Genomic DNA, 27,577 nt, shown 5'->3' with positions numbered 1-27,577 from the left:
GCAAACGCCATGCTCTACCAACTGAGCTACAAGGGCCTACTATGACATCTGTCTACTTCTGTGCTATTCAAATGTGAAATCAGAACAGAAATATCTACTACCAATAAAGAGGTACTGCTGATTTAGTAACCATTCAACTCATTCTGCCAACTTCCCGCTGTTGAATTAACTACCATGGAACCTTTCAGAACTTTCACATTTTAACGATGGAGGAGAACATTCTAAGCATGAGACAATGAGTAAACATCGTGACTTTGACACTAATCACCTTGACCACGTTTCTCAACACCGCAAACAAAGTGTATGACACCTTGGTGCACTTCTCTGCAGAACAGCAATAACAACTACCAATCACCCCTCCACACTATCCACACCTTCAACCATCCACATACCAACTAGTCCAACTGAACCTTGTTTTATCCCTCCATCATTAGGTCTTCCTGTGTACTTTATATATCCAGTCATAACTTTCTTTTATCATTTGATTAAGAAATTAATGTATGGTTGAATTAAGGGATAAACGCTAGGATAAAATAAAGTTTTGTAATTTATTTTAAACTTCAATGCCTCCTTGTCTTCTGTACTCTATTCTTACAGGTTCATATACTGTGGTATTCTAGTAGGAGACTGGATACAAGTGTAGTAGGCTAGTCTGAGTGTAGTTATTTGTAATGAAATGTGTGATCTAACTGCCCCACAATTCAAAGTCATAAGGTTGATAGTGTAGTCTATCAAAGTAATTAGACCAATTAATTAACTACATTTTACTTTGACTATATTTAACTTATTGGCTTAAGTAAAACATTTTAAACGTCTTCCACTACCACAAAAATACTTGTAAAGAGTTAAAGCAAGTCCCACCAATTTTTCTTCATGGAAAAATACCATCTAGTTTAAAATTCTAGATCCGAACCCACTCGGGTCCCGGATCGGGTCTCGGGTATTCGGGTACAATTGGATCCGTGAAGACCTATAGTCTGGGGTAGAGGTTAGGTAGGGCTCGATATTAACGCTTGTCCGGGATAAGTTATAAAAAAAAATATATAAAAAATAACTAAAAAAAGATTCATGCAAAATCACATTATCAAACAATTACTGCAATCAGAATTGGATCAGAACTGAGCATGTGAGCGGTTAGGGAAATCCTGCTCTGGTGCTCCACATCCTTTCCAACTGCTCCACTAAAAAACGCTCCTCGCACACAGGAAAAATAAATAAAAATGCAGCTCCAAATTCTGTCCATTAAAATGACAATTTCACCAACACCAATCTATTTTTGTAACTACCTGGACCTACCATTTGGTTTTTAAGTTTTGAAACCAAATCATATAATTTGAATGAAAAGTATTTTTTATAAAACATGAAAAGGTGACTGTAAGAAGCGCTCATCATTTCAAATAGTCTACATGTCGTATGAAACAGCATATCAACACTAAATAGGTCAGGAGACAGGTATAATTATTTAGGCTATATTATTATTATTAGCATATTATTAGCATATTATTTCAATTATTTCAAGACTAACCTACAAAGAAAGAAATTGTGCCACACTAGGCTGGCAGGAACATTACAGCTAAGCACGTAAACAACATGTTGCTGTATTAAATCATTATAGTCTATCAATTGCAACATATAGGATGTGACTTACTTAGAATGAAATACAAATGAAAAATGCCTTTTTAGGCTCAGTGCCTTTGAATTCATTTTTAGAAATACGCGTTTGGCCAGTCTGTGGCTTTAGGCTCATTCGAACTGATATTTACATCTCTGTCACATGAAACCGCTTGCGTATGCGGTTTCCCGCTAATTGCGTTTTGGAACATTTGCATGTAGCCTACAGCCATTGCTGAGCTTATAATATGAAGAAATAAAACGTAATCAACATTTTAAGCTAAGCGGTCTTATCTGTTGCATCAGCCTCATTGCTATAGGCTACCAAGGGTACTTTGAGACAGGCTTGAATATGCAAAGAAGCCAATATGCAAAGAAGCCAATAGGCAGAGTAGCCAATAGGCAGAGTAGCCAATAGGCAGAGTAGCCTACTTTGTCTGATTCTCTATGGGGAAATATAGTAATGCATTTCATTTTGTAAAGTGGTTCCTATACATTATATTATGTAAATATGGTGTTACAGAGCACTTTTTATTTTTTAAGTGACTTGAGCTTTCTCACAAGTAAAAAAAATAAGTTAATGTCAAGTCCTGGGGTTAGTCTGTGGTAGAGGTTAGGTTTAGTCTGGGGTAGAGGTTAGGTTTAGTCTGGGGTAGAGGTTAGGTTTAGTCTGGGGTAGAGGTTAGGTTTAGTCTGGGGTAGAGGTTAGGTTTAGTCTGGGGTAGAGGTTAGGTTTAGTCTGGGGTAGAGGTTAGGTTTAGTCTGGGGTAGAGGTTAGGTTTAGTCTGGGGTAGAGGTTAGGTTTAGTCTGGGGTAGAGGTTAGGTTTAGTCTGGGGTAGAGGTTAAGGCATCAGCATGCCAAAACATATATATAGAAAAAAGACTGTCCCTTGAAAAAAAATATTTAAAAATGTACTAATAAATTAATACAAAATCGGCAATTGTACACTTCCTCAAAATAGTCAGAATTAATCTAATATAACTCAAGAAATGTCATTAATTTTGACGAGGAGATCTTAGACGCGGATGTTTGGTGCAGTATTTCTCAATGGAAAAAATGTGCATGAAAACGAGTCGTCTCTCGTAGAATGACAACCAAGACTTTATTGAAGAATCCTGTTGACCAATCACCGAACTTTGGCTTGCCTCCATAATGTGCCCAAACAGCCCCTCAAAAAACTTGCCAAAGTCCAAAACAAACAAAAACGTCTCAAAAGGCGTCACAATACAGTGCATTCGGAAAGTATTCAGACCCCTTGACTTTTTCCAAATGTTTATGTTCCAGCCTTATTCTAAAATGGATTAAATTATTTGGTTTTTTCCTCATCATTCTACACACAATACCCCATAATGACAAAGCAAAAACAGGTTTTTAGACATTTTTGCAAATGTATTTAAAATACATTTACATTTAAGTCATTTAGCAGACGCTCTTATCCAGAGCGACTTACAGGAGCATTTAGGGTTAAGTGCCTTGCTTAAGGGCACAGACAGATTTTTCACCTAGTCGGCCCGGGGATTAGAACCAGCAACCTTAATAAAAATAAAGTATTCAGATCCTTTACTCAGTACTTTGTTGAAGTACCTTTGGCAGCGATTACAGCCTCGAGTCTTCTTGGGTATGACGCTACAAGCTTGGCACACCTGTATTTGGGGAGTTTCTCCCATTTTTCTCTGCAGATCCTCTCAAGCTCTGTCAGGTTGGATGGGGAGCGTTGCAGCACAGCTATTTTCAGGTCTCTCCAGAGATGTTCGATCAGGTTCAAGTCCGGGCTCTGGCTGGGCCACTCAAGGACATTCAGAGACTTGTCCCGAAGCCACTCCTGTGTTGTCTTGGCTGTGTGCTTAGGGTCGTTGTCCTGTTGGAAGGTGAACCTTCTCCCCAGTCTGAGGTCCTGAGCGCTCTGGAGAAAACTTTCATCAAGGATCTCTCTGTACTTTGCTCCGTTCATGTTTGCCTCAATCCTGACTAGTCTCCCTGCCGCTGAAAAACATCCCCACAGCATGATGCTGCCACCACCATGCTTCACTGTTGGGATGGTGCCAGGTTTCCTCCAGACGTGACACTTGGCATTCAGGCCAAAGAGTTAAATCTTGGTTTCATCAGTCCAAAGAATCTTGTTTCTCATGGTCTGAGAGTCCTTTAGGTGCCTTTTGGCAAACTCCAAGTGGGCTGTCATGTGCCTTTTACTGAGGAGTGGCTTCCGTCTGGCCACCACCATAAAGGCCTGATTGGTGGAGTGCTGCAGAGATGGTTGTCTCTTCTGGAAGGTTCTCCCATCTCCACAGAGGAACTCTGGAGCTCTGTCAGAGTGACCATCGGGTTCTTGGTCACCTCCCTGACCAAGGCCTTTCTCCCTCGATTGCTCAGTTTGGCCGGGCAGCCAGCTCTAGGAAGAGTCTTGGTGGTTCCAAATATCTTCCATTTAAGAATGATAGAGCCCACTGTGTTCTTAGGGACCTTCAATGCTGCATAAATGTTTTGGTAACCTTCCCCAGATCTGTGCCTCGACACAATCCTGTCTCAGAGCTCCTCAGACAATTCCTTCGACCTCATAGCTTGGTTTTTGCTCTGACGTGCACGGTCAACTGTGGGACCTTATATAGACAGGCGTGTGCCGTTCCAAATCATGTCCAATCAATTGAATTGACCACAGGTGGACTCCAATCAAGTTGTAGAAACATCTCAAGAATGATCAATGGAAACAGGAGGCACCTGAGCTAAATGTTGAGTCTCATAGCAAAGGGTCTGAATACTTATGTAAATAAGGTATGTTTTATTTTTAATACATTTGCAATTTTTCAAAATAAATGTTTTTGCGTTGTCATTATGGGGTAGTGTGTGTAGATTGATGAGGATTTTTTTAAACATTTGATCCATTTTAGAATAATGCTGTAACGTAACAAAATGTGGAAAAAGTCTGAATACTTTCCGAATGCACTGTAAGTATTGAAATATAGGCCTAAGTAAGTTACGGTATTAAAATGCGCAACATTTTCTAAAAACCTGTTTTCGCTTTGTCATTATGGGCTATTGTGTGTAGATTGATGAGGGGGATGCACTGTATATGCACTGACTCTTCCGAACTGTTTCGTCTGGAAAGCATGCGGACACCTTCAGGGTCAGTCTGGGGGAGAGGTTAGGGTTATGCCGTGTTCAAAACAACTGGGAACTCTGAAAAAAAATTGTTCCGACTGGGAAAATGTGATTTGAACGGTCATCCAAGTCAGTATTCCAACTCGGGAACTCTAGCCTTTTTCTAGAGCTCCGACTTTTTACATTTTTAGTCATTTAGCTGACGCTCTTATCCAGAGCGACTTACAGTTAGTGAATACATATTTTTTTATACTGGCCCCCCGTGGGAATTGAACCCACAACCCTGGCATTGCAAACGCCATGCTCTATCAACTGAGCTACATCCCTGCCGGCCATTCCCTCCCCTACCCTGGACGACGCTGGGCCAATTGTGCGCCGCCCATGAGTCTCCCGGTTGCGGCCGGCTGCGACAGAGCCTGGATTCGAACCAGGATCTCTAGTGGCACAGCTAGCACTGCGATGCAGTGCCTTAGACCACTGCGCCACTCAGGAGACTTTCCGACCTGAAAATCACTGAAGTCATGATTTGACCTTGTATTCTTCTGAGTTCCCAGTTGTTTTGAACGCAGCATTAGTCTAGACTAGAGAGAATGCTTACTTCCATTATCAGAGTCTTCTTCGCTGCTGCTTGGATGCCGACTTCTCTTCATGGTCAGTCTTGGCGAGGTCAAGGTGTAATGGTGTAATCTGAAAAGAGGAGATTCATAACCAACTGCCCAGTCCAGACAGATTCCTTTGCCTCCATGTACCTAACTCTGTCACCAGACACTAAACATGGCTGTCATCTGCCTGACTGATGATCAATGAAGAGTTGTTGGACAGAGTAGACAGAATAGTATGGTAAATAGTTTGCAATTATGAAGAAACAAAATATTAACCTCAACAGTAACATCACACAGAAGTGTTAGTCACTCTTCATACATTAGTTTCAAGCCTCCTAACTAACTATGGAGGAGTGAAACACACCTGTTCTAATGACGTGTTAATTCCCATCCAAGACGTCAAGCAAAAAACACTATTAACTACGTAACAATGACCTCATGGCTGTGTCTGAACGTTCTACACAGGTGTGCCCATGATGACCTATGCCGCGTTCCAAACAACTGGGAACTCGGAAATCTCCGACTTCCGAACGTTCACGAAAACTGGGACGAACTCCGAATGTGAAAAAATCGTTTTGAACTGTCATCAAACTCGGAATTCCAACTTAGGAACTTCGGCCTCTTTCTAGAGCTCCGACTTCCCGACCTGAAGATCACTACGGTCATGATTTGACCTCGTATTTTGAGAGTTCCCAGTTGTCGTGAACGCACATGATGAACGCGCCCCAGGTTAAACCGTGTAAGGTTAGAACATGTTTAGCTATAATAAACCACCCCAATGTTCAAACAACTAGCTAGGCAGGAACATACTCATATTAGACAAAAAAATTCTTAGCGAATCTACTACCTTATGTTGACCAAGCACAACCATGTATGACCTGCGACAACGTGTCAAACAAACAAGCATGCGCAGCTAGTTAGCTAGCTATACGAACAACAGTAAATAAGAAAACATGTTTGTTTGTCACTGAAAGACAGCTTGCCTGACGTGCCAACTTGGCAGAGACCGCTTGTCGCGCTCACACCCTAACTAGTAAACACGGTAGCTAGTTAACTAGCTAAGCTAACTGGCTAGCTAGTAGCTATCTGCTTTAAGCCACGTAAGGTGAACGTTAGCAAGTCAGCTAGCCTAGCTAATGCTAAGTTCCCATTCAGCGAATTTGGCTAAGATGAGATGTATAGTATCGCTTGACCACAATATTATGCCACCGCTCTGCATATACAATTAAAGAGGACGTTAGCGAGTGCGAATATAATTTCTTATGTTTATTATGGAACATTATGACAGATTCGGTGGCCCTCTGAACTTCAATCTTGGCGCCATTTTAAATGACGTACTAACTAGCGGCAACTCTGTGCTAACGGGCTGGGAATATGGTAGCACAACCCTACCTGGGATGAAAAACATAGTTTAAATGAGAAATGCCTGTTGTTTAAAAACCAGAGGAATAATATTTTTTTTAAAAACGGGACAATACCTACAGCACGTCTGGCCGATGCGGTGGTGTGTCTAAATACAGCTCTCGCAGCAGCGGGTACCGCTCACCCCGCATTCCTCAAACACAAACAGTGGCGTATTTGGAGGGTATACTCGACTACTGCCTGTTGTCGCAAGAGGGGGCACTTTCATTGGGCAAAGCGTTTTTGCGTGATTAATCGAAAAGGTGACCTAAAAGCTTCATATATATATATATATATATATATATATATATAGATAGATAGATAGTCATTGCCTAAAACCGCCTGAAAAAAGTTCACAATCGCCAATGCTCCTCGTTATAACCTTCAACCGAAGAACCAAAAATATATCCATAGGTCGATTTTTTTTTTTTGGAACGCAAACCTGTACATTGGCCTTTTCTCAATCGCATTCTCCTCGCGTCCTTTCGTCTCCTTCTCAAAACCCATTGGAGGAGAAGGTCAGAGGGGCGGGACTTCTGGCTTTGTCATCCAATGGGTTTTGAGTTGTGTGTCTTGATAGTTGACAAATGACCAGTCATCAGCTATTGGGTTGTCACTAGTTACCACAGCCACAAAGTATATCATAAAAATTCATGAAAACAACAATGTGCTTTTAGGTGTTAATTTAAGGCTAGGCATAAAGTTGGCAGTGTGGTTAGGGTTAGCTTTATATAGGCGGGGTTTATGACTTTGTTGCTGTGGTAACTAGTGACGACCTCACCATTGGCACAGCATTGTAATGACAAAATGTATAAAATGTACATTACATTTTTACATTTTTAGTCATTTAGCAGACGCTCTTATCCAGAGCGACTTACAGTTAGTGAATACAAGGGAATTATGGTGGCGCAGCAGTCTAAGGCACTGCATCTCAGTGCTAGAGGCATCATTACAGACCCTGGTTCAATTCCAGCCTGTATCACAATCCGGCCTTGATTGGGAGTCCCATAGGGTGGTGCACAATTGGCCAAGCATCCTCAGGGTTTGGCTGGGGTAGGCCATCATTGTAAATAAGAATTTGTTCTTAACTGACTTGCCTAGTTAAATAAAGGTTTAAAATAATAATTTAAAAAAATGTGCTTTAACAGACAACTGGGAACTCTGGGGGAAAAACGAGGTCAAATCATGACTTCAGTGATCTTCAGGTCGGAAATCTTGAAAGAGGCCCGAGTTCCCAAGTTGGAATTTCGTGTTGGATGACCATTCAAATCGATTTTTCCCAGTCGGAGCTCGTTTTTTACGAGTTTCCAGTTGTTTTGAACACTCGGAGTTCCCAAATCCGAGTTCCTAGTTGTGTTGAACGCGGCATTATACTGCCCTTTTCGGTGGTGGGCGAACGCCGAAAACAGTGAAGTTGATCGATCTACGTCGAGGGAGGAGCTGAGTTTTTGTATCTGACAATGAAATATTCTTGATTACTGTCAAATTTGTTGCACATTCAATTCTTGCACAGTTAGTCAGAAAAAGTATATTTCAACACTGCTCAGGCATATTTGCAAACTGCACAACTTGGAACCAATCAGAACTAACCGTACATACCCCTCGTGATTAAGGCAGCCAATGGCCTGCATCTATCTACGATGTGTACCAAAGATTATGGATATACGGACAAGATACTTGTTTCTCAGCCCTATTGGTGCTTTCACGACATCTGGGAACTACTGAGGTATAATAAGAACTGGAGACTGCGTCCAAGATGTCCGCCCGTTCTTTTTAAGGTCATCTACTCACGTCAGAGAGGAAAAGGAAGAGAGTGGCCCAACTCGGTGAAAAATCTCTCCCTCCAGCAGGTGGCATTGTTTCGCCCAACAAGGAATTCGTTTTTGTATGGAGGTCAATAAGAGTGTCGAATTTGGTCAACAACAAACAATGAATGGCTTATTTGCTACATGAGGTTTATTTGATCGAATAGAAGTTTCGTAATGCTTAAGTTGTTACGAGTTTACTGATATAAGTAGGGCACGTGACACGGCAATATTGAGAAAAAACACTATATCAGAGTTGTCTCGAGATGGCTATGCATGTTCGTGGTATGAGGCTAGTAGTGTGATATAATTGAAAGTGCCTTAATAATAACTAAATAATACAGAATCATAATGTGTACCAGCAAGTCATTTTCTATTCATTTATCTAATGTTGATAATACGATCGGTGTCCTCTATGGATGTCTGATCTGAGTTTGATTGGTTATACCTAGGAATTCCTATAGGGGTGCACAGGGGATGACTATGGTTCTGGTTCAGGAAAAATATAGATTTAAATAGTGGAGTAGGGTGGTGGGTTTTTAATGAGTGTAGTGTTAGATGGAATGGTATTTAATAGTGGAGTAGGGTGGTGGGTTTTTAGTGAGTGTAGTGTTAGATGGAAGGGTATTTAATAGTGGAGTAGGGTGGTGGGTTTTTAGTGAGTGTAGTGTTAGATGGAAGGGTATTTAATAGTGGAGTAGGGTGGTGGGTTTTTAGTGAGTGTAGTGTTAGATGGAAGGGTATTTAATAGTAGAGTAGGGTGGTGGGTTTTTAGTGAGTGTAGTGTTAGATGGAAGGGTATTTAATAGTGGAGTAGGGTGGTGGGTTTTTAGTGAGTGTAGTGTTAGATGGAAGGGTATTTAATAGTGGAGTAGGGTGGTGGGTTTTTTAGTGAGTGTAGTGTTAGATGGAAGGGTATTTAATAGTGGAGTAGGGTGGTGGGTTTTTAGTGAGTGTAGTGTTAGATGGAAGGGTATTTAATAGTAGAGTAGGGTGGTGGGTTTTTAGTGAGTGTAGTGTTAGATGGAAGGGTATTTAATAGTAGAGTAGGGTGGTGGGTTTTTAGTGAGTGTAGTGTTAGATGGTCGGGTATTTGTTGATTTATTTAAGCAAAGTATAAGGGAGTTATACTCCAGTCTAGTAGGTGGCGGTAATGGAACATTTATTGGATGCCAACCGCCGTTAAACCTCATCGAAGAAGAAGAAGTACATCTCTGTGTGATTTATTTATACACTGCTCAAAAAAATAAAGGGAACACTTAAACAACACAATGTAACTCCAAGTCAATCACACTTCTGTGAAATCAAACTGTCCACTTAGGAAGCAACACTGATTGACAATACATTTCACATGCTGTTGTGCAAATGGGATAGACAATGGGTGGAAATTATAGGCAATTAGCAAGACACCCCCAATAAAGGACTGGTTTTGCAGGTGGTGACCACAGACCACTTCTCAGTTCCTATGCTTCCTGGCTGATGTTTTGGTCACTTTTGAATGCTGGCGGTGCTTTCACTCTAGTGGTAGCATGAGACGGAGTCTACAACCCACACAAGTGGCTCAGGTAGTGCAGCTCATCCAGGATGGCACATCAATGCGAGCTGTGGCAAGAAGGTTTGCTGTGTCTGTCAGCGTAGTGTCCAGAGCATGGAGGCGCTACCAGGAGACAGGCCAGTACATCAGGAGACGTGGAGGAGGCCGTAGGAGGGCAACAACCCAGCAGCAGGACTGCTACCTCCGCCTTTGTTCAAGGAGGAGCAGGAGGAGCACTGCCAGAGCCCTGCAAAATGACCTCCAGCAGGCCACAAATGTGCATGTGTCTGCTCAAACGGTCAGAAACAGACTCCATGAGGGTGGTATGAGGGTCCAATGTCCACAGGTGGGGGTTGTGCTTACAGCCCAACACCGTGCAGGACGTTTGGCATTTGCCAGCGAACACCAAGATTGGCAAATTCGCCACTGGCGCCCTGTGCTCTTCACAGATGAAAGCAGGTTCACACTGAGCACATGTGACAGACGTGACAGAGTCTGGAGACGCCGTGGAGAACGTTCTGCTGCCTGCAACATCCTCCAGCATGACCGATTTGGAGGTGGGTCAGTCATGGTGTGGGGTGGCATTTCTTTGGGGGGCCGCACAGCCCTCCATGTGCTCGCCAGAGGTAGCCTGACTGCCATTAGGTACCGAGATGAGATCCTCAGACCCCTTGTGAGACCATATGCTGGTGCGGTTGGCCCTGGGTTCCTCCTAATGCAAGACAATGCTAGACCTCATGTGGCTGGAGTGTGTCAGCAGTTCCTGCAAGAGGAAGGCATTGATGCTATGGACCGCCCGTTCCCCCAGACCTGAATCCAATTGAGCACATCTGGGACATCATGTCTCGCTCCATCCACCAACGCCACGTTGCACCACAGACTGTCCAGGAGTTGGCGGATGCTTTAGTCCAGGTCTGGGAGGAGATCCCTCAGAGACCATCCGCCACCTCATCAGGAGCATGCCCAGGCGTTGTAGGGAGGTCATACAGGCACGTGGAGGCCACACACACTACTGAGCCTCATTTAGACTTGTTTTAAGGACATTACATCAAAGTTGGATCAGCCTGTAGTGTGGTTTTCCACTTTAATTTTGAGGGTGACTCCAAATCCAGACCTCCATGGGTTGATACATTTGATTTCCATTGATAATTTTTGTGTGATTTTGTTGTCAGCACATTCAACTATGTAAAGAAAAAAGTATTTCATAAGATTATTTCATTCATTCAGATCTAGGATGTGTTGTTTAAGTGTTCCCTTTATTTTTTTGAGTAGTGTATATTTCCCCCTTTCAGGTGTATAACATTTTGGAGGCCCCGCTGAGATGAATGTACCTAAGATCATCTCCACGAGATAGGAAGACCCTCAACCGACATTCATCTTCAAAACCAACACAAGCAGACGACAGAGTGTGACAGACGACTACGGTGGAGGTTCGACAGACACTGGAAAAGGAGTGCGTGCAAACTGAAGTCAGTGAACATCAGGAAGCATCATGGTCCATTCAGTAAAAGAGAACCTTCATTAAAAGTGTTGTTGTCCATTTTTTGCTCTTATGGAACCAGCATTAGAGGATATGCTAATTGGAAGTGAAAGGAGCGTTGTGTAAACGGACTAAAGATGATGTCAGTGAAACATCAGGACCAAACCAAGAGAATCTAACGGGTAAAACATCAGGACCAAACCAAGAGAATCTAACGGGTAAAACATGACCCTTGTTTCACATGTTATAAAATACACAATATATACAAAAGTATGTGGATACCCCTTCAAATTAGTGGATTTGGCTATTTCAGTCACACCCGTTCCTGACAGGTGTATAAAATTGAGCACACAGCCATGCAATCTCCACAGACAAACATTGGCAGTAGAATGGCCTTACTGAAGACCTCAGTGACTTTCAACGTCGCACAGTCATAGGATGCCACCTTTCCAACAAGTCAGTTTGTAAAATTTCTGCCCTGCTAGAGCTGCCCCGGTCAACTGTCAGTGCTGTTATTGTGAAGTGGAAATGTCTAGGAGCAACAACGGCTCAGCCATGAAGTGGTAGGCCACACAAGCTCACAGAACGGGACCACCGAGTGCTGAAGAGCGTAGGGTTAGGGTTAACAATCATCTGTCCTCTGTTGCAACACTTACTACCAAGTTCCAAACTGCCACTGGAAGCACCTCAGCACAAGAACTGTTCGTCGGGAGCTTAATGAAATGGGTTTCCATGGCCAAGCAGCCGCACACAAGCCTAAGATCACCATGCGCAATGCCAAGCGTCGGCTGGAGTGGTGTAAAGCTCGCCGCCATTGGACTCTGGAGCAGTGGAAACGCGTTCTCTGGAGTGATGAATCATGCTTCACCATATGGCAGTCCGACAGACGAATCTGGGTTTGACGGATGCCTTGAGAACGCTACCTGTCCCAATGCATAGTGCCAACTGTAAAGTTTGGTGGAGGAGGAATAATGGTCTGAGGCTGTTTTTCATGGTTCGGGCTAGGCCCCTTAGTTCCATTGAAGGGAAATCTTAACGCTACAGTATACAATTACATTCTAGACGATTCTGTACTTCCAACTTTGTGGCAACAGTTTGGGGAAGGCCCTTTCCTGTTTCAGCATGACAATGCCCCCTTGAGGTCTAGAGAATCTGGTTTGTTGAGATCGGTGGGGAAGAACTTGACTGGCCTACACAGAGCCCTGACCTTTAACCCCATCGAACACCTTTGGGATGAATTGGAACACCGACTGCGAGCCAGGTCTAATCGCCCAACATCAGCGCCCGACCTCACTAATGCTCTTGTGGCTGAATGGAAGCAAGTCACCGCAGCAATGTTCCAACATCTAGTGGAAAGCCTTCCCAGAAGAGTGGAGGCTGTTATAGCAGCAAAGAGGGGACCAACTCCATATTAATGGCCATGATTTTGGAATGAGGTGTTGGACGAGCAGTCATGTAGTGTATCTGGAAGGAAGAAATAAAAGACCTGGAGGGACATAAACTACCAACAGAGCAATGAAACAAAAGGAAAGTGGGATGCAGGAGCTTGTTAACAAAAATGGAAATGACACTGACAAAAACCAGCCCCCTTCCTTAAACCAGCCCCCCTTCCTTAAACCAGCCCCCTTCCTTAAACCAGGCCCCCTTCCTTAAACCAGGCCCCCTTCCTTAAACCAGCCCCTTCCTTAAACCAGGCCCCTTCCTCAACCAGCCCCCTTCCTTAAACCAGGCCCCCTTCCTTAAACCAGGCCCCCTTCCTTAAACCAGCCCCCTTCCTTAAACCAGGCCCCCTTCCTCAAACCAGCCCCCCTTCCTTAAACCAGGCCCCTTTCCTCAAACCAGCCCCCCTTCTTCAAACCAGGCCCCCTTCCTCAAACCAGGCCCCCTTCCTTAAACCAGCCCCCCCTTCCTTAAACCAGGCCCCCCTTCCTCAAACCAGCCCCCCTTCCTTAAACCAGGCCCCCCTTCCTCAAACCAGGCCCCCCTTCCTCAAACCAGGCCCCCCTTCCTCAAACCAGCCCCCCAAATAGGGTTAGAGTTCAGGATATCCGGTCCAATAGGGTTAGAGTTCAGGATATCCGGTCCAATAGGGTTAGAGTTCAGGATATCCGGTCCAATAGGGTTAGGGTTAGAGTTCAGGATATCCGGTCCAATAGGGTTAGAGTTCAGGATATCAGGTCCAATAGGGTTAGAGTTAGAATTCAGGATATCTGGTCCAATAGGGTTAGGGTTAGAGTTCAGGATATCTGGTCCAATAGGGTTAGGGTTAGAGTTCAGGATATCCGGTCCAATAGGGTTAGAGTTCAGGATATAAATTCCAATAGGGTTAGGCTTAGAGTTCAGGATATCCGGTCCAATAGGGTTAGAGTTCAGGATATCAGGTCCAATAGGGTTAGAGTTAGAGTTCAGGATATCCGGTCCAATAGGGTTAGAGTTCAGGATATCAGGTCCAATAGGGTTAGAGTTCAGGATATCAGGTGCAATAGGGTTAGGGGTTTGAGTTCAGGATATCCGGTCCAATAGGGTTAGAGTTCAGGATATCAGGTCCAATAGGGTTTGGGTTAGAGTTCACGATATCTGGTCCAATAGGGTTAGGGTTAGAATTCAGGATATCCGGTCCAATAGGGTTAGGGTTAGAGTTCAGGATATCAGGTCCAATAGGGTTAGGGTTAGAATTCAGGATATCCGGTCCAATAGGGTTAGGGTTAGAGTTCAGGATATCCGGTCCAATAGGGTTAGAGTTCAGGATATCCAGTCCAATAGGGTTAGAGTTCAGGATATCCGGTCCAATAGGGTTAGGGTTAGAGTTCAGGATATCAGGTCCAATAGGGTTTGGGTTAGAGTTCAGGATATCCGGTCCAATAGGGTTAGAGTTCAGGATATCAGGTCCAATAGGGTTAGGAGTTCAGGATATCAGGTGCAATAGGGTTAGGGTTTGAGTTCAGGATATCCAGTCCAATAGGGTTAGAGTTCAGGATATCAGGTCCAATAGGGTTTGGGTTAGGAGTTCACGATATCTGGTCCAATAGGGTTAGGGTTAGAATTCAGGATATCCGGTCCAATAGGGTTAGGGTTAGAGTTCAGGATATCAGGTCCAATAGGGTTAGGGTTAGAATTCAGGATATCCGGTCCAATAGGGTTAGAGTTCAGGATATCCGGTCCAATAGGGTTAGAGTTCAGGATATCCGGTCCAATAGGGTTAGGGGTTAGAGTTCAGGATATCAGGTCCAATAGGGTTAGGGTTAGGAATTCAGGATATCCGGTCCAATAGGGTTAGGGTTAGAGTTCAGGATATCCGGTCCAATAGGGTTAGGGTTAAAGTTCAGGATATCCGGTCCAATAGGGTTAGAGTTCAGGATATCCGGTCCAATAGGGTTAGAGTTCAGGATATCCGGTCCAATAGGGTTAGGGTTAGAGTTCAGGATATCCGGTCCAATAGGGTTAGGGTTAGAGTTCAGGATATCCGGTCCAATAGGGTTAGAGTTCAGGATATCAGGTCCAATAGGATTAGAGTTAGAATTCAGGATATCTGGTCCAATAGGGTTAGGGTTAGAGTTCAGGATATCTGGTCCAATAGGGTTAGGGTTAGAGTTCAGGATATCCGGTCCAATAGGGTTAGAGTTCAGGATATAAATTCCAATAGGGTTAGGGTTAGAGTTCAGGATATCCGGTCCAATAGGGTTAGAGTTCAGGATATCAGGTCCAATAGGGTTAAGTTAGAGTTCAGGATATCCGGTCCAATAGGGTTAGAGTTCAGGATATCAGGTCCAATAGGGTTAGAGTTCAGGATATCAGGTGCAATAGGGTTAGGGTTTGAGTTCAGGATATCCGGTCCAATAGGGTTAGAGTTCAGGATATCAGGTCCAATAGGGTTTGGGTTAGAGTTCACGATATCTGGTCCAATAGGGTTAGGGTTAGAATTCAGGATATCCGGTCCAATAGGGTTATGGTTAGAATTCAGGATATCCGGTCCAATAGGGTTAGGGTTAGATTCAGGATATCCGGTTCAATAGGGTTAGAGTTCAGGATATCCGGTCCAATAGGGTTAGAGTTCAGGATATCCGGTCCAATAGGGTTAGGGTTAGAGTTCAGGATATCAGGTCCAATAGGGTTTGGGTTAGAGTTCAGGATATCCGGTCCAATAGGGTTAGAGTTCAGGATATCCGGTCCAATAGGGTTAGAGTTCAGGATATCCGGTCCAATAGGGTTAGGGTTAGAGTTCAGGGTATCCGGTCCAATAGGGTTAGGGTTAGAGTTCAGGATATCCGGTCCAATAGGGTTAGGGGTTAGAGTTCAGGATATCCAGTCCAATAGGGTTAGGGTTAGAGTTCAGGATATCCAGTCCAATAGGGTTAGGAGTTCAGGATATCCAGTCCAATAGGGTTAGAGTTCAGGATATCCGGTCCAATAGGGTTAGGGTTAGAGTTCAGGATATCCGGTCCAATAGGGTTAGAGTTCAGGATATCCTGTCCAATAGGGTTAGGGTTAGAGTTCAGAATATCAGGTCCAATAGGGTTAGAGTTAAGGATATCCGGTCCAATAGGGTTAGGGTTAGAGTTCAGGATATCAGGTCCAATAGGGTTTGGGTTAGAGTTCAGGATATCCGGTCCAATAGGGTTAGAGTTCAGGATATCAGGTCCAATAGGGTTAGAGTTCAGGATATCAGGTGCAATAGGGTTAGGGTTTGAGTTCAGGATATCCGGTCCAATAGGGTTAGAGTTCAGGATATCAGGTCCAATAGGGTTTGGGTTAGAGTTCACGATATCTGGTCCAATAGGGTTAGGGTTAGAATTCAGGATATCCGGTCCAATAGGGTTAGGGTTAGAGTTCAGGATATCAGGTCCAATAGGGTTAGGGTTAGAATTCAGGATATCCGGTCCAATAGGGTTAGGGTTAGAGTTCAGGATATCCGGTCCAATAGGGTTAGAGTTCAGGATATCCAGTCCAATAGGGTTAGAGTTCAGGATATCCGGTCCAATAGGGTTAGGGTTAGAGTTCAGGATATCAGGTCCAATAGGGTTTGGGTTAGAGTTCAGGATATCCGGTCCAATAGGGTTAGAGTTCAGGATATCAGGTCCAATAGGGTTAGAGTTCAGGATATCAGGTGCAATAGGGTTAGGGTTTGAGTTCAGGATATCCAGTCCAATAGGGTTAGAGTTCAGGATATCAGGTCCAATAGGGTTTGGGTTAGAGTTCACGATATCTGGTCCAATAGGGTTAGGGTTAGAATTCAGGATATCCGGTCCAATAGGGTTAGGGTTAGAGTTCAGGATATCAGGTCCAATAGGGTTAGGGTTAGAATTCAGGATATCCGGTCCAATAGGGTTAGAGTTCAGGATATCCGGTCCAATAGGGTTAGAGTTCAGGATATCCGGTCCAATAGGGTTAGGGTTAGAGTTCAGGATATCAGGTCCAATAGGGTTAGGGTTAGAATTCAGGATATCCGGTCCAATAGGGTTAGGGTTAGAGTTCAGGATATCCGGTCCAATAGGGTTAGGGTTAAAGTTCAGGATATCCGGTCCAATAGGGTTAGAGTTCAGGATATCCGGTCCAATAGGGTTAGAGTTCAGGATATCCGGTCCAATAGGGTTAGGGTTAGAGTTCAGGATATCCGGTCCAATAGGGTTAGAGTTCAGGATATAAATTCCAATAGGGTTAGGCTTAGAGTTCAGGATATCCGGTCCAATAGGGTTAGAGTTCAGGATATCAGGTTCAATAGGGTTAGAGTTAGAGTTCAGGATATCCGGTCCAATAGGGTTAGAGTTCAGGATATCAGGTCCAATAGGGTTAGAGTTCAGGATATCAGGTGCAATAGGGTTAGGGTTTGAGTTCAGGATATCCGGTCCAATAGGGTTAGAGTTCAGGATATCAGGTCCAATAGGGTTTGGGTTAGAGTTCACGATATCTGGTCCAATAGGGTTAGGGTTAGAATTCAGGATATCCGGTCCAATAGGGTTAGGGGTTAGAGTTCAGGATATCAGGTCCAATAGGGTTAGGGTTAGAATTCAGGATATCCGGTCCAATAGGGTTAGGGTTAGAGTTCAGGATATCCGGTCCAATAGGGTTAGAGTTCAGGATATCCAGTCCAATAGGGTTAGAGTTCAGGATATCCGGTCCAATAGGGTTAGGGTTAGAGTTCAGGATATCAGGTCCAATAGGGTTTGGGTTAGAGTTCAGGATATCCGGTCCAATAGGGTTAGAGTTCAGGATATCAGGTCCAATAGGGTTAGAGTTCAGGATATCAGGTGCAATAGGGTTAGGGTTTGAGTTCAGGATATCCAGTCCAATAGGGTTAGAGTTCAGGATATCAGGTCCAATAGGGTTTGGGTTAGAGTTCACGATATCTGGTCCAATAGGGTTAGGGTTAGGAATTCAGGATATCCGGTCCAATAGGGTTAGGGTTAGGAGTTCAGGATATCAGGTCCAATAGGGTTAGGGTTAGAATTCAGGATATCCGGTCCAATAGGGTTAGAGTTCAGGATATCCGGTCCAATAGGGTTAGAGTTCAGGATATCCGGTCCAATAGGGTTAGGGGTTAGAGTTCAGGATATCAGGTCCAATAGGGTTAGGGGTTAGAATTCAGGATATCCGGTCCAATAGGGTTAGGTTAGAGTTCAGGATATCCGGTCCAATAGGGTTAGGGTTAAAGTTCAGGATATCCGGTCCAATAGGGTTAGAGTTCAGGATATCCGGTCCAATAGGGTTAGAGTTCAGGATATCCGGTCCAATAGGGTTAGGGTTAGAGTTCAGGATATCCGGTCCAATAGGGTTAGGGTTAGAGTTCAGGATATCCGGTCCAATAGGGTTAGAGTTCAGGATATCAGGTCCAATAGGATTAGAGTTAGAATTCAGGATATCTGGTCCAATAGGGTTAGGGTTAGAGTTCAGGATATCTGGTCCAATAGGGTTAGGGTTAGAGTTCAGGATATCCGGTCCAATAGGGTTAGAGTTCAGGATATAAATTCCAATAGGGTTAGGGTTAGAGTTCAGGATATCCGGTCCAATAGGGTTAGGAGTTCAGGATATCAGGTCCAATAGGGTTAAGTTAGAGTTCAGGATATCCGGTCCAATAGGGTTAGAGTTCAGGATATCAGGTCCAATAGGGTTAGAGTTCAGGATATCAGGTGCAATAGGGTTAGGGTTTGAGTTCAGGATATCCGGTCCAATAGGGTTAGAGTTCAGGATATCAGGTCCAATAGGGTTTGGGTTAGAGTTCACGATATCTGGTCCAATAGGGTTAGGGTTAGAATTCAGGATATCCGGTCCAATAGGGTTATGGTTAGAATTCAGGATATCCGGTCCAATAGGGTTAGGGTTAGATTCAGGATATCCGGTTCAATAGGGTTAGAGTTCAGGATATCCGGTCCAATAGGGTTAGAGTTCAGGATATCCGGTCCAATAGGGTTAGGGTTAGAGTTCAGGATATCAGGTCCAATAGGGTTTGGGTTAGAGTTCAGGATATCCGGTCCAATAGGGTTAGAGTTCAGGATATCCGGTCCAATAGGGTTAGAGTTCAGGATATCCGGTCCAATAGGGTTAGGGTTAGAGTTCAGGGTATCCGGTCCAATAGGGTTAGGGTTAGAGTTCAGGATATCCGGTCCAATAGGGTTAGGGTTAGAGTTCAGGATATCCAGTCCAATAGGGTTAGGGTTAGAGTTCAGGATATCCAGTCCAATAGGGTTAGAGTTCAGGATATCCAGTCCAATAGGGTTAGAGTTCAGGATATCCGGTCCAATAGGGTTAGGGTTAGAGTTCAGGATATCCGGTCCAATAGGGTTAGAGTTCAGGATATCCTGTCCAATAGGGTTAGGGTTAGAGTTCAGAATATCAGGTCCAAAAGGGTTAGAGTTAAGGATATCCGGTCCAATAGGGTTAGGGTTAGAGTTCAGGATATCAGGTCCAATAGGGTTTGGGTTAGAGTTCAGGATATCCGGTCCAATAGGGTTAGAGTTCAGGATATCAGGTCCAATAGGGTTAGAGTTCAGGATATCAGGTGCAATAGGGTTAGGGTTTGAGTTCAGGATATCCGGTCCAATAGGGTTAGAGTTCAGGATATCAGGTCCAATAGGGTTTGGGTTAGAGTTCACGATATCTGGTCCAATAGGGTTAGGGTTAGAATTCAGGATATCCGGTCCAATAGGGTTAGGGTTAGAGTTCAGGATATCAGGTCCAATAGGGTTAGGGTTAGAATTCAGGATATCCGGTCCAATAGGGTTAGGGGTTAGAGTTCAGGATATCCGGTCCAATAGGGTTAGAGTTCAGGATATCCAGTCCAATAGGGTTAGAGTTCAGGATATCCGGTCCAATAGGGTTAGGGTTAGAGTTCAGGATATCAGGTCCAATAGGGTTTGGGTTAGAGTTCAGGATATCCGGTCCAATAGGGTTAGAGTTCAGGATATCAGGTCCAATAGGGTTAGAGTTCAGGATATCAGGTGCAATAGGGTTAGGGTTTGAGTTCAGGATATCCAGTCCAATAGGGTTAGAGTTCAGGATATCAGGTCCAATAGGGTTTGGGTTAGAGTTCACGATATCTGGTCCAATAGGGTTAGGGTTAGAATTCAGGATATCCGGTCCAATAGGGTTAGGGTTAGAGTTCAGGATATCAGGTCCAATAGGGTTAGAGTTCAGGATATCCGGTCCAATAGGGTTAGGGTTAGAGTTCAGGATATCAGGTCCAATAGGGTTAGGGTTAGAATTCAGGATATCCGGTCCAATAGGGTTAGGGTTAGAGTTCAGGATATCCGGTCCAATAGGGTTAGGGTTAAAGTTCAGGATATCCGGTCCAATAGGGTTAGAGTTCAGGATATCCGGTCCAATAGGGTTAGAGTTCAGGATATCCGGTCCAATAGGGTTAGGGTTAGAGTTCAGGATATCCGGTCCAATAGGGTTAGGGTTAGAGTTCAGGATATCCGGTCCAATAGGGTTAGAGTTCAGGATATCAGGTCCAATAGGATTAGAGTTAGAATTCAGGATATCTGGTCCAATAGGGTTAGGGGTTAGAGTTCAGGATATCTGGTCCAATAGGGTTAGGGTTAGAGTTCAGGATATCCGGTCCAATAGGGTTAGAGTTCAGGATATAAATTCCAATAGGGTTAGGGTTAGAGTTCAGGATATCCGGTCCAATAGGGTTAGAGTTCAGGATATCAGGTCCAATAGGGTTAAGTTAGAGTTCAGGATATCCGGTCCAATAGGGTTAGAGTTCAGGATATCAGGTCCAATAGGGTTAGAGTTCAGGATATCAGGTGCAATAGGGTTAGGGTTTGAGTTCAGGATATCCGGTCCAATAGGGTTAGAGTTCAGGATATCAGGTCCAATAGGGTTTGGGTTAGAGTTCACGATATCTGGTCCAATAGGGTTAGGGTTAGAATTCAGGATATCCGGTCCAATAGGGTTATGGTTAGAATTCAGGATATCCGGTCCAATAGGGTTAGGGTTAGGATTCAGGATATCCGGTTCAATAGGGTTAGAGTTCAGGATATCCGGTCCAATAGGGTTAGAGTTCAGGATATCCGGTCCAATAGGGTTAGGGTTAGAGTTCAGGATATCAGGTCCAATAGGGTTTGGGTTAGAGTTCAGGATATCCGGTCCAATAGGGTTAGGAGTTCAGGATATCCGGTCCAATAGGGTTAGAGTTCAGGATATCCGGTCCAATAGGGTTAGGGTTAGAGTTCAGGGTATCCGGTCCAATAGGGTTAGGGTTAGGAGTTCAGGATATCCGGTCCAATAGGGTTAGGGTTAGAGTTCAGGATATCCAGTCCAATAGGGTTAGGGTTAGAGTTCAGGATATCCAGTCCAATAGGGTTAGAGTTCAGGATATCCAGTCCAATAGGGTTAGAGTTCAGGATATCCGGTCCAATAGGGTTAGGGTTAGAGTTCAGGATATCCGGTCCAATAGGGTTAGAGTTCAGGATATCCTGTCCAATAGGGTTAGGGTTAGAGTTCAGAATATCAGGTCCAATAGGGTTAGAGTTAAGGATATCCGGTCCAATAGGGTTAGGGTTAGAGTTCAGGATATCAGGTCCAATAGGGTTTGGGTTAGAGTTCAGAATATCCGGTCCAATAGGGTTAGAGTTCAGGATATCAGGTCCAATAGGGTTAGTTCAGGATATCAGGTCCAATAGGGTTAGGGTTAGAGTTCAGGATATCTGGTCCAATAGGGTTAGAGTTCAGGATGAGAGGTCACAGCTCGTTGATGAGAGGTTGTTGGGTGAGGTCGTCGGGTCGTCGGGTAAGCTTGGCTTTATACATAGTTTGGGCTTTGTCGCGTAAGGCTTAAACTATGTATTTAGATTGTAGTTAGATATTGTAGGTAGTTATCGTGGGTTGTTGTATGTAATTATTGTAGGTTAGTATTGTATTCGCCTGAGCCCGGTGAAGCACGAAGCTAGCTGGCTAACCCACTACCTAGCGGGTAGCTACTGGCAACTATTAGCAACGGTATAGTTGTTTCACGCCTGAGAGGGCCTGTAATTACGCCAGCTGGCTGCCTACAATAATTACATTGTCACGAGTTGCTAAGCCAGAACCCAGAAGCAGACCAGGACAAGGTAAGTTGAAACGAAGGTGAGTGTTTATTACAAATTCAAGAGTGATGCTGAATAATCCAGGGAACAGAGCGGGCGGCGTTGATTAGTTGTTGGGGGTGCAGTGGTTGATCCCATCCTGGGTCGGCAGCCGCACCACCAGGCAGAGGTTGGATGAAGGTTCCGGACGGTGACTGCAGATGGAACAAAACGGGGGTAAGTAAGCAACAAACCAACAAGGTGCAAAAACAACAAAACTAACGCTAGGCTCTAAGACTGATACTCTGGTAAACCTACTGTTCATGGCTAACGATCCGGCAGGGAATGGATGTTAGGCCAGAGCCTAAGAAGGGTGATGATCAGGACCAGGTGTGCAGATTGCTGATGGGATGCAGGTGCGGAAATCAAGAGAGCTCCCCCGAGCTGTTCCCCGAACCCTCGGGAAACTGGAGATCACGAACAGAAAAACTAGTCCACAGACAGGACCCGACTCAGACTGCCGGGATCGTTACAGTACCCCCTCCGACGAACGCCACCGGGCGGACTCCCGGAGCGCCAGGATGGAGGCGGTAGAAGTCACGGATGAGGTCAGCATCTAGGATCTGTCGCCGCGGAATCCAACTCCTCTCTTCAGGACCATACCTCCCAGTCCACGAGATACTGGAAACCCCGGCCCCGCCGTCTGGAATCCATGATGCGTCGCACCGTGTAGGCAGGACCACCTCCGATCATCCGAGGAGGAGGAGGGGGAGGCGGAGGAGGCAACAGAGGACTGAGGAAAACAGGCTTGAGGCAGGAGACATGAAAGGTGGGATGGACTCTGGAGCGTCCTCGGTAGTTTGAGTCGAACTGCCACTGGATTGATCACCTTCTCCACCACAAACGGACCAATGAACTTCGGTAACAACTTCCTAGACTCAGTCCGTAACGGAAGATCCGGTGGCCAACCAAACCCCTATCTCCGATGGTATAGGTGGGAGCGGGATCCGGCGACGATTCGCCTGGAGCTGATACCGGTCCGAAACTCTAAGGAGTGCCTTTCTGGCCCGATGCCAGGTCCGGTGGCAACGACGAATATGGGCCTGAACAGAAGGCACTGAGAGCTCCTTCTCCTGAGAAGGGAACAGGGGAGGTTGGTAGCCATACAGGCACTGGAAGGGAGACATCCCAGTGGCAGATGTAGGGAGAGTATTGTGGGCATACTCAACCCAAGGCAACTGAGAGACCCAGGAGGTGGGGGTTGGAAGAGACCAGGCAGCGTAGCGTGGATTCCATCTTCTGGTTGGCTCTCTCCGCCTGACCATTGGATTGGGGGTGAAAACCAGATGTGAGACTGACTGTAGCTCCAATGGCCAAACAGAAGGACTTCCAGACAGCAGAGGTAAACTGAGGGCCACGGTCGGAAACGATATCACTGGGCAAACCGTGGACCCTGGAAAACCTCCCTAACCAGGATCTCGGACGTCTCCGAGGCAGAGGAAGCTTGGCAATTGGCACAAAGTGGGCGAACTTGCTGAATCTGTCCACGATAGTCAGAACGACCGTGTTCCCCTCAGAAGCGGGCAACCCAGTGACGAAGTCCAGGGCCAGATGCGACCATGGTCGCCGGGGAATAGGAAGGGGGTGAAGTAGTCCAGAGCTGGGCCGATTGGTACTCTTATTCTGCGCACACACTGGACAGGCAGCAACAAAACCCCCGAGTATCCTCGGCCATGGCAGGCCACCAAAAACGTCTGCGAAGAAACGCCATTGTCCGAGCCACGCCAGGGTGACAAGCCATCTTGCTGGCGTGGGACCATTTGAGGACAGCAGGACGAACCGACTCAGGCACAAACAACCGACCGGGTGGACCGTTACCGGGACCGGGCTGAGTCCGAAGGGCCGCCAGCACCTCCTCCTCAATCTTCCACATAACTGCTCCCACGACGCAGTTCCGGGGGAGAATTGTCTCGGTCTTGGACCCACTCTCCTCCGTCTTGGAGAACATCCGGGACAAGGCGTCCGCCTTGCCGCTCTTAGATCCAGGTCGGAACGTCAGGGAAAACTTGAATCGTCCGAAAAACAACGCCCACCTGGCCTGGACGGGAGTTGAGACGTTTAGCCGATTGCACGTAAGCAAGATTCTTGTGGTCAGTCCAGACAATAAACGGTTGCTCCGCCTCCAACCAGTGGCGCCACTCCTCCAAGGCAAGTTTCACCGCGAGAAGCTCCCGGTTACCCACATCGTAATTCCTCTCCGCAGGCGAAAGGCGACGAGAGTAGTAGGCGCAGGGATGGAGTTTACTGTCCGTGGAGCATCGCTGCGACAGGATGGCGCCAACTCCCACATCAGACGCATCCACTTCAACGACGAACTGACGGGCCGTGTCCGGTTGAGAGAGAATCGGGTGCGTTGGTGAATCGCCTCTTCAAATCCAGAAACGCTTCGATCCGCCTCCGGATTCCACTTGAAGGTCCTGATACTGGAAGTCAAGGCAGTTAACGGAGCGGCCACACGGCTGTAATCCCGGATGAATCTGCGGTAGAAATTCGCAAACCCCAAAAAATCTCTGGAGCTGCAATCTCGTACCGGGCTGGGCCCATTCCAGAACCGCTCTAACCTTCTCCTGGTCCATCCTAATCTCTCCCCTGGAGATGATGTACCCGAGAAAGGATGTCGTGTGGGCGTGAAACTCGCACTTCCTCGGCCTTCACGAACAGGCGATTCTCCAACAATCGCTGCAGAACCTGCCGGACATGCTGGACGTGGTCGGAAGGTTCCTTCGAGAAGATCAGAATGTCATCCAGGTAAACAAACACAAAGAGACCGATCATATCTCTCAGGACGTCGTTCACCATACTCTGGAATACCGCTGGAGCATTGGTCAGTCCAAACGGCATCACCTGATACTCAAGTGACCCATCGGTGTATTGAAACCCGCCAACCACTCGCCCCCTCTCTGATCCGGACCATGTGATACGCATTGCGTAGGTCTAGCTTGGTGAACACCGTAGCACCCTGTAAGGAGTCGAAGGCAGAACTCATCAAGGGCAGGGGATACTTGTTCTTGACCGTGATGTCATTCAACCCCCGATAATCAATACACGGTCGAAGAGAGCCATCCTTCTTACCCACAAAGAAGAATCCTGCCCCCCAGGGGTGATGACGAGGGACGAACGAGACCAGCAGCTAGGGACTCCTTGATGTAGGTCTCCAAAGCCTCACGTTCAGGTCGGGAGATACTGTATAACCTTCCCTTGGGGTAGACAGCTCCAGGGAACAGGTTGATGGCACAATCATATGGTCGGTGGGGAGGGAGTGACAGAGCCTTCTGCTTACTGAAAACTTCCCCAAATCGTGATATGTCTCGGGAACCAGGGACAAATCTGGGGGTTTAGCCTCAATCACCTGACTGGGAACCGAATGGGGGCAGGCAGTCTTGAGACAGTTAGCATGACAATCAAGGCTCCAACTCGTTACCTTGCCCGTCACCCAATCGAACGTGGGATTGTGTTCCTTCAGCCAGGGGTATCCAAGGACCAGAGGAACATGGGAAGACGGCAGAATGAAGAATGAAATCATCTCAGAATGATTCCCCGACAACCGCATCTTAACCGGTTCAGTCCTCATCGTGATACGTGCCAGACTACTGCCGTCCAGAGTGGTAGCTTCAATGGCTTCCGGCAATTGCTCCTGGAAAGCCCCAGCTGTTCCACCAACTCGGCATCTAGAAAGCTTCCATCGGCACCTGAATCGATAAAAGCGTTAATCGCTAAGCTCTGATTCCTGTTCATAAGGGTAGCCGGAAACGGGGTCTGACAGAGGTATTGAGAGGTCGAAACTGGCTCGCTAAAAGTCCTCCCAACTTTAGCGAGCCGCGCAGTTTGACGACCCGACTGGAACCTGAGAAGCTGATCGGTTGGACGGAACCCATTGCTTCTCCCCTCCTTCGCTCTCGGACTCGATTATCCACCCGAATAGACAAGGCTACCAAGCTGTCCAGGTCACCAGGCTCCGGATAGGAGATCAACTCATCCTTGAGCTGCTCCGACAGACCCTGGTAAAAGGCCGCTTGCAGAGCCTCCTCATTCCACCCACTCTCCACAGCCAACGTCTTGAACTCGATCACGAAGTCGGCCACGCCGCAGTTCCTTGGCGAGCGAAAACAGGCGCCTAGCTGCGTCCCCTCCCTCGGACGGAATGGTCGAAGAGCTTCCTCATCTCGGCCGTGAACCCCTGGTATGAAGCCATGCAGGGATCCTGTCGTTCCCAAACGGCTGAAGCCCACTCCAGCGCTCGACCACGCAGCAACTCAATCACAAAGGCTATCCTAGCCTTGTCTGTGGCATAAGAGTAGGGCTGTAGATCGAACACTAATCCACACTGCATCAGGAAGGAACGGCATCTTCCCAGCTCCCCCTCATATTTATCCGGCAACGGAACCTTGGCCTCACGGAAGGACACAGCTTCAGAAGCGGCAGGCGAGATGGGTGAAACCGGTAGTGGATCCTCCACCGGACACTTGCGTTGGTTCTGGACCTCCGTCAGACCGGTAGAAAGGTTCCGAACTGACAACGCGATCTCCTGTAGTACCGTGCTATGATGGCCCAACATCTTCTCCTGCTGGGTAATGGCATGGCGAACAGAGTCCAGGTCCGCTGGGTTCATTACTGGCCGGATCGTTCTGTCACGAGTTGCTAAGCCAGAACCCAGAAGCAGACCAGGACAAGGTAAGTTGAAACGAAGGTGAGTGTTTATTACAAATTCAAGAGTGATGCTGAATAATCCAGGGAACAGAGCGGGCGGCGTTGATTAGTTGTTGGGGGTGCAGTGGTTGATCCCATCCTGGTCGGCAGCCGCCGACCACCAGGCAGAGGTTGGATGAAGGTTCCGGACGGGTGACTGCAGATGGAACAAAACGGGGTAAGTAAGCAACAAACCAACAAGGTGCAAAAACAACAAAACTAACGCTAGGCTCTAAGACTGATACTCTGGTAAACCTACTGTTCATGGCTAACGATCCGGCAGGGAATGGATGTTAGGCCAGAGCCTAAGAAGGGTGATGATCAGGACCAGGTGTGCAGATTGCTGATGGGATGCAGGTGCGGAAATCAAGAGAGCTCCCCGGAGCGTTCCCGAACCCTCGGGAAACTGGAGATCACGAACAGAAAAACTAGTCCACAGACAGGACCCGACTCAGACTGCCGGGATCGTTACATACATACAATAATTGCCTACATTTTTTACATTTACATTTTAGTCATTTAGCAGACGCTCTTAACCAGAGCGACTTACAGGAGCAATTAGGGTTAAGTGCATTGCTCAAGGGCACATTTACGTCATTTAGCAGACGCTCTTATCCAGGTAATCCTTAAAGAGGTGGGGTTTCAAATGTCTCCGGAAGGTGGTGAGTGACTCCGCTGTCCTGGCGTCGTGAGGGAGCTTGTTCCACCATTGGGGTGCCAGCGCAGCGAACAGTTTTGACTGGGCTGAGCGGGAGCTGTGCTTCCGCAGAGGAAGGGGAGCCAGCAGGCCAGAGGTGG

General features: G+C 46.2%; 1 protein-coding gene across 1 annotated transcript in view; it reads right to left on the bottom strand.

Annotated features, from left to right (window-relative positions):
• The window catches only part of LOC121556691 (protein Jade-1), an 87,198-nt gene extending 80,248 nt beyond the window's left edge, over positions 1–6,950 (bottom strand). Inside the window, exons 1-2 of the mRNA XM_045215004.1 lie at positions 6,794–6,950; positions 5,308–5,396 (exon numbers count right to left, since the gene is read on the bottom strand). Coding sequence (XP_045070939.1) covers positions 5,308–5,396; positions 6,794–6,864 — 160 coding nt within the window. The 5' untranslated portion in view covers positions 6,865–6,950. The remainder of the gene's footprint in view (positions 1–5,307; positions 5,397–6,793) is intronic.
• Positions 6,951–27,577: the final 20,627 nt, after the last annotated feature.

The sequence above is a fragment of the Coregonus clupeaformis genome, unplaced genomic scaffold (assembly GCF_020615455.1).
Source record: "Coregonus clupeaformis isolate EN_2021a unplaced genomic scaffold, ASM2061545v1 scaf0350, whole genome shotgun sequence".
Lineage (NCBI taxonomy): Eukaryota > Metazoa > Chordata > Actinopteri > Salmoniformes > Salmonidae > Coregonus > Coregonus clupeaformis.
The sequence above is the reverse complement of the archived record's forward strand: the minus strand, read 5'-3'. Positions and strand labels throughout refer to the sequence as shown.